This window comes from Etheostoma cragini, chromosome 9 (assembly GCF_013103735.1).
Source record: "Etheostoma cragini isolate CJK2018 chromosome 9, CSU_Ecrag_1.0, whole genome shotgun sequence".
Classification (NCBI taxonomy): Eukaryota; Metazoa; Chordata; class Actinopteri; order Perciformes; family Percidae; genus Etheostoma; species Etheostoma cragini.
Window position 1 is genome coordinate 9,367,655 of NC_048415.1, and position 15,134 is coordinate 9,382,788.

A 15,134-nucleotide genomic window follows, 5' to 3' on the forward strand; every position below is an offset into this window, starting at 1 on the left:
AACATGGGATTATGAGAAACATTGATATGATGACATCAGCCAGTTTGCTTCATTTCTTCTTAAAGAATTATTTTTTTTATTACGTGTATAGAAATGTACAGTGAAATGTGGGGGCATATTACTGTACAATTCATGTGATGCAGTGTTATTTCTTCTATCTTTCTGGCAACATGTGCTCATTCATTTTCTCTCTTCTTAAAAAAAGAGAAATAAGCAAAACTGAATGTCATTCAGTTAAAGAACACAAGATAAAGTAACATACTTTAATGTGAAGGAAAACAAAAAACAAAGAAACAAAGTAAAGTTTAATGAGCTACCTTGTATGTTCTGTATTTTATTCTGCATGTCCAGTATATGAGCAAACCTGAAGACAACTTTAAAAAAATACAGTTTATTTGATACAGTAAAAGAAAATAAAGAAAATAAATGAGTTGGAAGTATCAGGTTAAACTCATAAAATGGAACATATGCAGGTAAAAGCAGGAGAAATTTACATGATTAGTATTGATCTATATTAATAATACTTTGTATAGTAGAGTATATGTCAAACCGTAACTCTGACTCACAGGTTTGATTGTATAAATCTTCCAGTTTACTTGAACACAAATATTTGATAATATGTGCAAATTTAAAAAAAGGAAATTAAATTGGATTTAAATTAACATGGGTCTTGATAAGCAGCAATTTTCAATTCAATTCCCATTTTCATGGGTAAGGATTCTGCTCTAAGGAGGGGGACACAGACTGTAGTGGTCCTGTTGCTCCAGTGGGGGAGTAGAAGGAATTTAAACGGGTGGGGTACCCGCTGACAGCAGTGGGTGAAGCAAGTGTGTTTCCTCCCCCCATGACTCTTGGCTGAGGCCCCTGAGCCACAATCTGGCCGACTGCCACGTCTGTTGGTGCCCATGATGCCATACTACTGGGAATTGTGGGACAGGCCGCCACAGCTGAACCTGCCCACTGATTTCCCAGGGGCCCCTGCTGGCCCCAGGGCATGGTGCTTGTGGGAGAATATGGGGGAGAGCAGTATGGAGAGCCCCCTAGTGGCTGTGAGGGGAACATGGAGAGGATCTGAGAGGTGCAGAGTTTTGGCTGGGGAGGCTCTAAAAGAAAACAAAAGCAGATAAATAAGATGATTAAAAACTAAATATTGTCTTGGCCTGTTGAAACAATTGATGTGCTAAAACAATAAGCTCATTAATATTAAAGCGTAACTCTCGCCAAAATACAACCTAGGGTCTTTTTGTGGATGTGCCTGAGTCAAACTTTCTTTAAAAGCATAATTAGGATGTAAGCGCCACTTTTAGGATTTATCATATTTTAGTTTTTGGTCAAATGTTCTTTTGTATGGGAGTGCTAGGGGCACCTCTATGATAGCTTCAAAATCACCATACTTAGTGCTGCACTATGAGAACATCACACTGCTGCATATTCACATATTACAACGTCCTATAGACATTTCCATAAATGGTGATTTGATCATTTCTTCTCTTCAGGAGGTTGAGATAAAACTTTACATTGCTTAAAAATGTGACTCTTTGTCAGCTGTATTGCAGGAATTATGTCACTCCTTTCCAGAGTACTGTGGATATTAAACATGACATGAACACGGAGATCATGATCATCAACCACAGTTTCAATATCACCATGTGTGTTGACACACTATAATAATAATAATAATAATACATTTTATTTAACAGCGCCTTTCTAACACTCAAGGACGCTTTACAGACAATAAAAGACAGGGAAGCTATGAAGGTGTTAATGTTCTGATTCACTAACACAAGGGAGATGCAGATGAGAGATGAGAACAGCGAGGACCTTGAGATCCAGAGGAGGGAAGTGGTCATCGTTTGTCTGATCATGGGCCTGTAGTTTTATGTTGGAACAGCCTGATGATTTATTTGCATGATAGGATATCAAACTGATAAACTCAGAGCTAGATCTCTGAACTGTATGAATCCTCCTTTTGATGTGATGACAAAAAGGATTTTACTAACAACAGATATATGTATATACTATACATTTGAAAAACAAGTATAAATATGGAAGAAAGTGGGGAGAGACCAAGCAAGAAGGACAGAGATTTTTTTGCGCTGAATCAGGCTTCTCTTGTTGCACTTCCACCCAGGCTGTGTTCTGCCCCCAACCAGCTCTACAGATAAAATGTTTCAGGTGATACGGTCATAGTTCGAGCCTTGGGCAACCCCAGCGCTAGTCTCACGTTGCCAGACGTCCCTCCACAGCGCTGCTGATAAGTGTCTAATGGACACAGCATTCCAGGATGGTAGAAAAACGTGCTTTGGTTTATTGGCATTTCTTTAAACCAATCACAATCGTCTCGGGTGGTGCTAATTGCCAAACGGCGCCTGTTTGCCTCTCCAAAATAACCTTGGGAAGGAACTTGTTTTGGTGGAACGTGTGAACATTTAAAGGTTGTTTTAGTTGTGCGAGAGAAAACTCAGATTGGACAGATGGTCTAGCTAGCTGTCTGGATTTAATTTAATTTAGTTTAATTTAATTTAATGTATCCTTTATTAGTCCCTCAAGGGGAAATTACAATTTATACTCTGTTGTTATTACACACATTACACACAGGCATGAATTACACACACATGCTCAGTACCTATACATGCACTAAATAGACAGATGTGAGAAGGCGGGGGCTGCCCATGGAAAGGCTCCCCGAGCAGTTGGAGGCTTGGTGCCTTGCTCAAGAGAACCTTGGCAGTGCCCAGAAGGTGAACTGGCACTTCTTCAGCTACCAGTCCACCACCATACTTTACCCTGCAGATCTGAGGAGCAATTAACCATAATCCTCATAAATTGACCGGAATTCAAAATGGCAATACAAAGAAAGTGGAAGGTAAAAGAAATCCAGACGAAAAGATGGTGGAATTTCTGGCAGCACCTGAACAATCCTGGAAATGGAACGTTGTGGATATAGACTACCCCGGCGCAGTGTCAGTTCCTAGTCTCATGTTGTAACCAACCTGGCTGACTGGTGCATGAGCTCTGGTTGGCCATCAGTGGCTCCTCCTTCTGGATGGAGAAAACTTCCATCAGCTCATTACTAAAGGAGGCCTGTACACAACAAATAAACACAACAGGCAGACAACAGTATTTGATAAAACACCATATTTTTAAACCAACAGTAATATGGAAGGCTGTTCTTTAAGCTGTGTTTAGTTTGTTATTGTTAAAAGCCATGTGATAGCTGACTAGCAAACATTAACAGACACGAAATGACAAATCATATGAGTAAATACAAATCTAAGTAAAATATTAGAAATAGAAATGTACATGCAATATGTTGATGCAATACAACAGATATTGCATCAACTCCTCTCATTCATTCACATTGTTCATGATCTTAGAAGGAGAGCAGCTGGCTAACTAGCTGACATTGATAGTCCAAAACCTATGGTCAGTTTAAGCTTGAAAGATCAGCTACACTATTCAAGATTTGGTATTTAACCCCTGCTTATTTGACCAACTTTATTTAAGATGAAAACATTAAAATTCTGAAGTATCAATTGTTTTATGATTCTGTTCTTCTGACTGCAATAATTTGGTAGTTTACATTTTGTTTTTGTCCAGAAACCCTCATGGTTTATGTGAGGTACAGCGGATTTAAACATTTATGTGTTATATTGTGTTTTGTAGATTTGACCTGGTTTGATTGTCCTGATGAAGAATCTAGTCGTGGACTGAAAACATCCTCAAAAACTGGTTCCTGTAAATAACGACACATAGAGAGCCAAAGTCACGACCTTCTACTCCCGGTCCATGGGACCTATTTTTTGAAACTATATGAACAGCAGTGAACGGAGAGAGGCATTTTAATATCTTGATCCCATTTGAATTGAGCCATGGATTACAAATATGATGTTTGTCACTTTAAAAGAACATTTTTCAACTGAAGAACGTCTCAATTTATTGTTAAACTGTTTACGTATAAGACTTTTAAACTACATAATTAGAAGACTACACACTTCAATGTTGCATGGATGATGTCTCGCTGAAGCTACAATGTCTGTGTGTATCGTACCGTGGATGTAATGCTACTTAAATAAGCAGAGGATCTCGCTTGTTCTTTTGCATATCTGCCCGAAAACACTTCACTGGATAACACACATCAGGTAAGATAATGTTACATGTGTTGATTGAACAGAGCTAAGCTAGCCAGCTAGCGAGCAAGTTGAGCATCAATCTGGGTCATCAATTTTGTAAGAGAGTTCAATGAACAGTTTCACACAAAACTAAGTGGTCATGTGACAAACCTACTGAGACTTACTTTAGGTTAACAATTATCTTTTAAATTGACAAACATCATATATATAATCCATTGCTCAATTCAAATGGGATCAAATTATAATTTGCCTTTCCCCGTTCACTACCATTCTTTTTTTTTTCGAAAGATAGGTCCCATGAGGTCCACTGGAAGAGTCACTTGGGCTCTCTATTCGGTGCTGCATGTGATCTCCAACGTTTTGAAAAAGTAAAATACATAAAGAGATGTTCAATGATAAACCTCAGCAAAACATTTGGGGGTTGTTCAACATGTAGTAAAAAAAAAAAACGAGCTGTTATATTTTTTTATTTACCTCAGCTGGAGGGGCTGAAGTGTCACTTAGTAGCAGTAAGGAATTGTTCTGGAAAGAACAAACAAAATTGAACGCTGTGGTAAACACACATATATCAACAAAGAAGAAAAAAACACTGATAAACACAAGATTTTGTCTGACTTGTGTCGGGGCTTCTGCAGCTTCTTGTGGCGTCTCCTGGTCTACATTCTGACAAACCTCCTCAATGTCAACCAGGACTGGATCTGCCTGATGAACACAGAAAAAAAACGTCACACAGCGGACCAAACACATTCAGTGCAGGGTGACACAATGTAAACAGCACAAACATGACATGTAGTACTGTGTGCTGTCACCAGGTTGGCCATCTTGATGTAGAAGAGGCAGTAGGTGTCTCGGTGCTGGGAGACGTAGGCCAGAGCTCTGGGGTCAGACTCATCTTTGGTCAAAGAGCTGATCCTGCTCCTGTCATGGTCATAAAGTACAGCCTAAAACACAGATAAAAATGTTTTGGTTATGTTACAACATATCAAACCACTACACCAATATTCAGGAATACAAACAAACTAATGGGGAAACAGAAAACTAAAATTACAGTAAAGGACAAAAGGGAGATTTAAGAAATCAAAACCATAAAATGTAGCCACATTCCAGAAGTTTGGCCTGGTTTCTGATCTCAAAGGTTTTTTGTTTCTCTAGATTTTCTGGGGGAATGTTTCTTGATGGTAGTTCTATTTATTTTATTTTTTAAATCTTGGCTCCTCATCATTAACCAGCTCATTGATTTTTGTCCTTGAACCTAACAAAGATAATGAATTATTCAGTGCAGGCAAAGGTTAGGCATGTGTGGTGTCACTCCCACCAGAAATTGGACCAAAAGAAGGAGCAGAAGTGGAACCAAAACGTAAATAATCTTCAATCACCAACTTCCACAAAAAGTGCACCATCCATTTCACACAGGAAACCTTACTTCCTCATTTCAGAATCTGAATCAGAAAAGCGTTTATTGCTACAAAAAAGTTACACTTCCGTGGGATTTGCCTTGGTTTTTGGTGCATACATAAACAGACCAACCTGTTGAACATTAAAAAGAATAAACAATAAATATTGAAACAGAAACAAATATACACAAAATAGCTGTTTGGCACATAAAAAGGCGGCTGAATAGGTTGAGTGTGGAATGTAAAAACTAAAATGTATGTGCAATGAGCAGATGTATAGTTCAGGATGGAGGTTAGTGCAAAGTGTAGATATCTGTTAAACCACCAGGTTTTTAACATATTTTTATTGGAGAAAAAAATTGGACTAAATTCCCAAATGTTATGCCCTTCTATAACCATCAACCCCAGGCGGGCGCTACAGCTACAGGACAGCACAACTCACCCCAGTCCTTTCATCCACGATTCTCAGGCCACTGGAGGAAACTTTCAACCAAACTTTCTGCTTGTGTTTCCCTTGTTTCCTTGCTGCTGCCTCAAAGCCCTAACACATAAAAAAAGGTTTGAATGGCTTGAAATAGGAGCACAGCTGACACATTCAAAAGAAGACATAATGTTTATACCAATGTTTATACCAGTGTACTAAATGTTCACACTAATGTATTAAAGCCACTATGTGTGGTAACTGACTGAATGAGTTGTAATCGACGACACAGTCTCTAATTATAGCTTTTGACTTGTAACGGTAATGCTAAATTTTCGTCAGTTTGTTTTTCAAAATAACTGACTGGAACTAACTGTTTAGTCCACAGGAGGTGAACTAAGTGTTCACCTCCTGTGGCCCATGTCTGTTGCATACGCCTGGACTCCCACTAGATTGTGCAAAGTCCTGTGAGATTGTAGGGCCTGAAGTCACTTGCATGTCAAGGGTGAGCAGGATGTCATATATATTAGAAGCCCCCTTTTCCACTGCAGGAATTTTCCCACAACTCCTTTTATAACCTTGTCCATTTGCTATAGTTTATAAACTCCAAGAAATGTACCTGTGCCTGAAGTGGAAGTTGTAATGAACCTAACTTTAATGTGCCGATAATATATGATCTACCCCTTGGAAAAATACCCATTAATGTCAATGTGAAAACAGGTTTCAACAACAGGTCATCTAATGGATGCGCTAACAGTGTTGTTGTCAGAATTCTTAACGGGGGCAACAGAAACTACGCACTATTTAAGATGCAATGTTGTAAAAACATGATCTTTTGTTTGGGATCCCCTGACTCTTCCTCTAGGAGCGTCATGAGGTTTACTTGTGAATGGATTGCCATTACATTTTGGTGCAAACATTTATGTGCCCCTCAGGCTGAACTGTAATCACTTTGATGATGCTCTGAATTTTCATTTTCCAGTGGCATCGTCAGGTAGAAAATTCAATTTGTCCAAAACTTTGGTTTCTAACCAAACCCCTTAGAACTAACGAAATTCAGCGTTGTTATACATATTTATTGAATCTATTTATTGGACTGGGTAAAGCAAGACCATTGGGACAGCTTCCTTGGATGACTTGGTCCACTTAAATGTTAATCTCCACAGTACAATATATACCACCAACAAGGTGTACCAACTGTACATCACCTCCTTATCATACGTTTATCTTGACCATTACTAAAATTACAGACAAGGTGCACAATTTTATGTAATTCCTTATCTAAATGAAGGAACAGAATAGAACTGATGTGCTGAAATACATCGACAGTTTAGCCACAAATTCTTGATTGGACCAGGATCTGACCTTGACCAACTGCCACTTTGCTCGTTTGAAAGCCATGATGTCTCTCTCTCATGGGCGGGCCAAATTCTCTGGGAGGGCAAAGCAGAGAAAGGGGAGGTAACCTTGCCCCTTATGACTTCATAAGGGGCAAGATTTCAGATCGGCCCATCTGAGCTTTCTTTTTCTCAAAGACAGAGTTTTTAGCCACTGGGGGACCATGGACAGGCTAAGGGAACACATAGTAATGTTAAAAAAATCTCATAAAGTTAAATTTGAATGCCATGGGACCATTAAATATAGTGGACATATTGGTCAAATGCAGTCTTCATTAGTTTAACAAACGCCACTTTAAATGCCACTAGTGTGAAATAGAAGATAATTTATCTGCATAAGGATCTCATTCAATACAGGCCTCTTTCCTGATGAATTTACTGCAGTTGGGGAGAACAAGAAAATCATCTCACAGACTGTTAACCAGCTTGGAACAAGAGGAAACAGAGGGTAACAAGTTTGTGTTAGCTATGAAGGACAGACTGTCTACCTTCAACTTCATCATAGAGTCCCAGCACATCTTTTCTCCCTGGGCGTCGGGTACCGGGTCAACGCCGATCAGCTTGGCTTTGTAGCGAACCCCGTCTCCATGGAAACGTGAGGTAGTGTCACTAGGTGTCCTGGGTGCTGCTGGGAAACATGAGAGAGGTCCGATAAAGGGTCAAACTGTGAGGATTAATCTGTGTGAGAAGAAGAATATGCCGTTCTTGTGTATTTTTGTAGTTTAATTTTGTTTGTGTGTCATAATCTCATTAAAGTACAAGTGTATTTGTATTTTTATCATGTTTTCACGTCTGTGTCTTTTGCTCTAATGCCTGTGTGTTTGTATAAAGTGTAGCACATGTGTTTTGTTAGTACATATGTATTTGTGTGTGTTTGTTAGTTTGTTAGTGTTTATATTTGACTGATCCCTGTCAATGTTTAATCTCATTTCCTGGAATGAAAACAGTTATTTAATGATTATGGAAATGTCAGTATGCGTTGTTGTAACAAAGGTCGGCTCTTAAACAACTTCATTGCGTTGCAAACAAGTTTAGCAGCTTTTAGTCACTGTTTAGTTTAATGTTCAGCACAATTACAAATCTGTGTTTCACTCTCCAATACAAAGTCAGTCAATGATCTGAGCTGGTGTTTGTCAAAAGCCAAACAACCTTTAAAGGTGCAGTATGAGTTCCTGCATGGTTTCAGGGCATTTTAATTTTTTGTCCCCAATTGTAGGTATCTCTCCCCTGAATACACTGTGAAAAGCCAGGTCTCAGACACAGGGGTAGTAAATGTCAAACAAACACTAGTGGCGCAGCCTGCGCACCAAAAAGCAAGAAACCACTTCAGCCAATCACCGACAAGATAATTGATAATTGGGGGAGGGGTGGGGGTTAAGGCCCTGACACAAACCTGATGCCTGACCATTGGCAGAAAAGGACTGCCTCCCTGAGTTGGCCAAAAGTGCGTCGGAACACACTGAAGCGATGCGATGATGACATTGATGACTGGCGATGACAGCTGATTGGACGTATGCGTCACGTGGATCTGGTTTCAAATTTAAAGCCAGACTCTCATGGTTAGTGTGTCAGGGCCATTAGTCAGTTAGTCATGACAGTTATAGAAACATGGGGGTAGGGGCGAGCTTGCTCTGTTTTGCATTAAATTTACTTGGAACATCAACAGAAGTGACCATGCAGGAACGCATAGTGCACCTTTAATGTTAACAACAAAAGAGTTCCTTCATTGGAACACAGGCAGCCAGTTTGATGAAAGATAACGTATATTTTCAGTGTGGCTTTAAGAAATTTCCTGTTTGTTACTGCTGTGTTGGGTGTGGGGTTTCTGATGTCAGTTATAAATATTCTGCTGGCAATGTTCAACTTTGGTAGTGTATTCCCTTCTGTGACAGATGAGTGGCAACAAAACTCTTTCCTGTTATTTGGAGGAGCTCTGGAGAGGACTGATATGATGAGTTGGAAAATAAGGGTGGAATAAATGGCTGAAGGATCCATGATACAGTTCAAACAATGGCTGCAGGATCGCATTCCGGATATCTCACTGATGAATGATATCAGTGAGATATCCGCGTATCCCACCCACCCAGGAAACCAAGATGAAACTGACAGAAGGGCGGGACTCAGAGAAAAAGCACAGTAAGGCTGCTAATGTTTCAGAGCCATGGTCGGGGCCACATATTCTATTTTGAAAAAACCTCTGTCAGATAAACTATAAATGAGTCGGACAACAAGATATAACATTATAACATTATAATATATTATATTAACATATAACATATAAACAACCTCTCTGCCCCTGCTCACTCTGTACTGCTAGGGGATGGAGAGGGTGATGGCAGGGTGATGCATTTTGCTAAAAAGAAAGATAATATTAATGGGCATTGGTGGCATAAAGGTCAGAGAAGAGAGCTTGTGATTTGGAGGTTGCTGGTTGAATCCCCACGGGGGAAAAAACAGGTGCCCTTGGGCAAGGCCTTTAACCTCAAAACCACTCCAGTGGAGCTGCTCAGTGGCCAGCAGATCAGACTGGTTGTACTGGGCAGCTTCCAAGTATGGATGTGATTAGGGCGCTCCTGCCAAAGAGAGGCTGCCTCTCCCTGAACCTTCCTTGAATGAATAAAGGTTAACATAAACAAATTTTTTAATAATAATAATAATAATAACTTTATTTGTATAGCACTTAAAGTAAAGCGAGAAGTTGAACACAACATCTGATTTCAGAAATGTATTAGGGTTTACAATCCTTGCTCTAGTTATTTATCATCAAAGTATCCCCATTGCAGTTTTAATGCTGTTTTTATAGACACAGGATATCACCCAAAAGTGATCACATTCTCATAAAATCAAATTTTTTATGATGGATAATGGTTAACATGAGAAGTGTGTAAAAAGTATTGTGTAAGACTTATATTTCTGAAGCTTATGAGAAGAGTAAACAACAAGATGACAAACCAGCTGTTTGAAATATATGTTGATTAGATATATGAGATAAACATTAATCCAGTTTTACAAAAAGTTGGAAATCAGTAAGACACATACTTTACAAGTCTTATGGGAAAATGCTCCCGTTTCCCCTCAGATATTAACAAACTCACAGCCACCGATCAGAGCAGGAGACATACTGTATTGTATGCTGTATTGTAAGTTATACAGTGTACCGCTTAATTTCGAAATGATGCACGACCGGTCAAAAGTTCGGGGTCACTTATGAATTTCCATCGCACTCCATCATAGACAGAATCCCAGCTGAGATCAGTTGCACTGTTTTTTTTAACCAGGGCAGCAGTTTTCAGATAACATTATGTGCTTACATAATTGAAAAGGGCTTCTCCAATGTTTTCTCAGTTTTTTAAAATAATATCAGATTAGTAAACAGAATGTGTCTTTGGAACATTGGATGAATGGTTGCTGATAATGGACAATTGAGATATTGCATTTAAGATCAGCCCCCCTCTCAGATCAGCGAGTATTCTGTCTATAATGGAGTTGTATGGAAATTTGTAAGTGACCCCAAACTTTTGAAAAAAAAGGAAGAATCCCTTTGGATTATGTAGTAAATACTGTTGAAGAAATTGAAGTAGCTTGCCCAATCATGCCTGAAGAAAAGTTCAGAAACTGTTTGTTCTGCAGTTTTTTTTAGGTCATAGGTTAAATAATGTTTCGTAAAGCAAAACTTTGAGCTTAACTTATGTCTGAGAACCAATGCTGGCGGTCAACAGCAGCCGAGCATTCATACCTCTTATGCTGGAGGAGAGCCAGGTCCTGACAGAAGTTTGGCCCGGGGCATGACAACTCGCAGCCGTTTGCTCAGTCTCCATCATGGCGAGGTCTGTTTGGAAATTCAAGGCTGAGTGGCTTCAAGATGCAGTGAGAGCAATGTGGCTTTCACACTTGACTGCTGAAAGAGAGCATGGTACATCAGTCTAGCAGTTTGAGAAAAAAACAGCAGGGTTGATGTAGAGAAAATCAAAGAATGACAGACATTCAAAAACTGTCAAAGTGCAAAGAAGAAATCTCTCAAGGTTGCAGCAATCTGTGTTTTTGTTTGCTGAAAAGCAGAAGAGAAACCATTTGATCCACCTCACCTGCCGGGAGTGTGTCTTTGCTTTGACCGTTGACCGTTCTCTCCGTTGCTTGCTTGGCTCGACTCATAGTTGGAACTTCTCAGAGTCAAAGGTCAGGCTGCAGACTCATGGGTGATATATTAACATCTGCTGGGAGTCCCAAATGCATGGGAACTCTCGTATAAGACTGAAGAGGCTCTAAGTGGGAGGTTAGTCAGCACATGGTGCTGTCCCTCTCTGGAGATGAGTGTAAGGTCATGTGTTTCCCTCAAGGACATGGTCGTCTTGGTTGGTATTTTCTTAAAATTGTAGTTACAATAAAAGTGTCTGGCTGCCAAATAAATATCGAGCTACCTGAAAACCTCTGCAGAAAGGATAGTTGAGAGGAACCAAAAAAAAGTAAATGTTAATAAAAGGCATTAAAGTGCTGACTAAAAAATCTTTACTTGAAAGGATGTTGAAGGGTTCATGAACCAGAGAGAAAACTGGCTCAAATAATGGCACTTAATAATAAAGTTCTGTTATGTGTCATGTATACCACTTTCAATAGGATTGTTAGTTGATTTGCGTCAAAATTAACTATTTTGGTCTTCATTATTTATGTTTGATTTAAGTTTTAGTACTTTAGTATAGCATTTCTATAAAGTTAGGTAACAGCTCACAGCAAGACTTAGAGCCTACAGCTAATCACTAACGTCAGCATGCTAACAAGCGCAAAATGTAATTCTACAGTAACATATTTAGAATAAATCATTTTACCATAGTCCCCATCTCAGTTTAGTGTACCACCGCAGATGCATCTTTCACTAGACCCTCCCCCAGCCCTCTCTTATGTGGAACTCCATGCCTCCATTTTTTAACACAAGCTTACTGCTAAAAAGAAATGTAAGCCAAAACTGAAACAATTCTGGTGACATCACTATGACATCATCATGGTTATTTTCTCAGACCTAGAAATCTCCAGAGTCACAGAAGACGTTCTACAACTGTTTACTTAGGCTTAGTGGTTTACTCCTTGTGATGCGTAAACTGAATATAATTTATAAAACCCGTGTCTGCATGTGTGTCATTTTAATGACTCCCTTTATAAGAAAAAACAAATAAACTACACTTCAAGTACTTTTATTCAGGCATCCATAACCTCATGTATATTACAAGTGGAGTTTGCTTTTGTAAAAAAATAAAAACTTTGAATTAAGTTTGGTACTTTTATCCAGTTAAGGACAGCTGTTGATGATAATATTTGTGGCAACCATTAAAAGTATGCAAAACATTTTCTATAGTCCATGCCATTGGTTTCTGGTCTTCAGTAAAACATATACACAATACACTGGATCAATTGGAATATAAATATTAATTAAGTTTTACACCTCCTCTTTTGTATCCAAAATCCCTTTTAGTCCACTACATGTATCTGACAGCAATAATTACTTGTCACTTTGCAGATTAACATTCAAAATTCAACGTTCAACACAATATGGGCTCAAATCAAAAACTGAACTATGGGTCCCTTTTGAACCCCCAGTTGAGTTGATCTTCTCATCTGTTTTTTTCCTTTCATACATAGTCATAAATGTTATGTCTCTGTCATGAAACTTACTCTCTCTCTACTCTCCACTTACGAGGGATCAAAATGCAAGCGATGCACTTTCTCGGATAAATATTTATGACCCAGATGACATGACATTTGAGTTAGCTAAGAAGCTTCTCTGCATGTTGAAACATTTTCTCAGGAAGCAAAGCTAATTTGTTGAAAATCCAAAGAAACACTTAGTTTTATGTCAGATTAAGCACGGATTTCCCAAAGAGCTTCTCTAAATTAGTTTTCTTTTTGAAAAGTCCAAAGTAATATGCAAACCCAAACTATTTAGGTCAGTTGGCAGAAACTACAACAACCTGAGGGCATACAGCACAATATCTCATTAAATCAACTTTGAAAAACATCCAAAGACAGGATTTGAGATAATTATCATCACAGTACTGAGATGGTTCTGTTTTTTAATCAACAGTGACAGTGAAGAAGTCAAACAGCATGTCTCACACATGCCAAGCTGGGAGGATCCACAGCTCTGCACCGTGACCAGGATTTCTTAACTTGTGTGTCGGGCTCTTTGTCATCAAATTGGCTCGATTTTGAAGCCATATTTCTCAATTGTTCTTTAAAGCTAATTAATTGAAACAGTATGAACGTAAACCCTCACAAAGCTCTGAATCGTTGAAACAGAATTTGTGAACTGAAATCAAAAAAGGAAAGGCTCACATTTTTTTTTTATGAATTGGATTTTTCACTTAACACAATTCCTTGTATGTATTGAGAAATACTTTCTACAACCTGTTTCCATTGTTAAGGCTTAAATGGAGTTTCATAGAGTCCTTTACACTGCTAAGAATAAATTCAATTCTGCAGGAGAAATGTTGAAGATTTTATTAATTTAAAATGTTGCCCTTGAAATATAGTCTAAACTTATTGAGTCTAAAAATACACTGGCATTTTAAATTGTTTGTATGTGCATACATTTGCATGTGCATGCAGCTGTGTGTATGCATGTGTATTGTTCTTTACTTTCTCATGTTAATTATGTAAATTTTTTGTAAACAGGATTGTTTATGTATGTATGAGTTAATAATATATATACATATATATATATATATATATATATATATATATATATACACATATATATAGTAAGATGCCAGTCCCTGCCTTAAAAGTCACCAGTAAACCTTTAATATTATGTGATGATAATCACAATTACAGTTGACATATTCATTCATTATTCCACAATTAATGGGCTTCAAATTCATGACTAACTCATACAATTAAATACACCAGCAGCTCTCCAATATGTTGAAATGAGACTTTGTTAGTTTATCCTGATTAATGCGGTCAAGTGTTTTCCATATCTGGAATCATATAATAGAGGACAGCAAATTTGCTTGCTGCTGCATGAAAACCTCCTAACCCCAGTTTTGGGGATTTACATTTCGTCAAATTTAAAGTGAAGGAGTACATGTTCCCCTGTGTGTTGTTGAAACTTTGGGAGCCCTTGAGAAGATGAAAATGATTCAAAACCTCACCAGATGAACTCAAATATTCTTAATCTTGAAACTTTACAACACGCTGGTTCTGTCAGTTAACACACAGTCAAGTTTGTCAGTTTCTGTTGCATGACTAAAAAAACTTTTGAACATACACGTTCCACCAAAACAAGTTCATTCCTTAGGCTATTTTGTAGCGGCACCATGGCTCTGTTTGGCGCCCAATTCATGTGATTGGTTTAAAGAAAGGGCATTAACAATAATAATAACAATGTATTTCGATTTCTCCTTTTTTTTGTGCTCGGCACATAATGGGAAGCATCTATACGGAGGTTGGGTTTAGAAAAAGAAGAACGGGAAAGGACACGTCCCACACCGGGACACGATCCGCGGTCTCTGGGGTTACACGCAACAACAAAAAGAAAAGGTTCTTGGAAAAGAACGGGGAAATGACATGGCGCACGTGGGAGACGTCCATGGACCACTGGAGGAGGCTCGGCAACAGCGGGATGGTTGTATTGAGGAAATGAAAAACAGGGAAATTAATCGCCCCACGTGGGAGACGATCCCCGATTTCCGGGGGGAAAGTCCTGTGTTGTTTGACCCATCCACCATCCCAACCAACCTCCCTGAGCAGGCTTTTCATACTACTGGCTACCGTAGCCGTGCTGTGAACACAAAACATG

General features: G+C 38.8%; 1 protein-coding gene across 4 annotated transcripts; it reads right to left on the reverse strand.

The window, feature by feature from the left end:
- Positions 1 to 540: 540 nt before the first annotated feature.
- Positions 541 to 11,777, reverse strand: LOC117951114 (disabled homolog 2-like). 4 transcript variants are annotated; one of them, XM_034882655.1, is made up of 10 exons: positions 11,431 to 11,777; positions 11,082 to 11,243; positions 7,834 to 7,973; positions 5,970 to 6,068; positions 4,916 to 5,074; positions 4,749 to 4,835; positions 4,608 to 4,655; positions 3,674 to 3,736; positions 2,994 to 3,084; positions 541 to 1,103 (listed from the first exon to the last, which is right to left on the reverse strand). In XM_034882655.1, the coding sequence occupies exons 2-10, from the start codon at positions 11,164 to 11,166 to the stop codon at positions 706 to 708; spliced, it is 1,170 nt and encodes a 389-aa protein (XP_034738546.1). In that variant the 5' UTR covers positions 11,167 to 11,243; positions 11,431 to 11,777; the 3' UTR covers positions 541 to 705. The 4 variants fall into 4 exon arrangements, with proteins under 4 accessions (XP_034738546.1, XP_034738547.1, XP_034738548.1 ...); XM_034882656.1 differs by having other exon boundaries at positions 7,834 to 7,970; positions 11,431 to 11,775; XM_034882657.1 differs by lacking the exon at positions 11,431 to 11,777 and having other exon boundaries at positions 4,943 to 5,074; positions 11,082 to 11,383.
- Positions 11,778 to 15,134: the final 3,357 nt, after the last annotated feature.

Bases quoted from the DNA above. Each gene is read 5' to 3' on its own strand.
- LOC117951114 (XM_034882655.1), bottom strand. From the start codon at position 11,166: ATGATGGAGACTGAGCAAACGGCTGCGAGTTGTCATGCCCCGGGCCAA. The intron at 7,974-11,081 runs GTATGAATGCTC...CATGTTTCCCAG, and splicing joins GCTCTCCTCCAGCATAAGAG to CAGCACCCAGGACACCTAGT. The intron at 4,836-4,915 runs GTTTGTGCTGTT...TGTGTTCATCAG, and splicing joins CACACAGTACTACATGTCAT to GCAGATCCAGTCCTGGTTGA.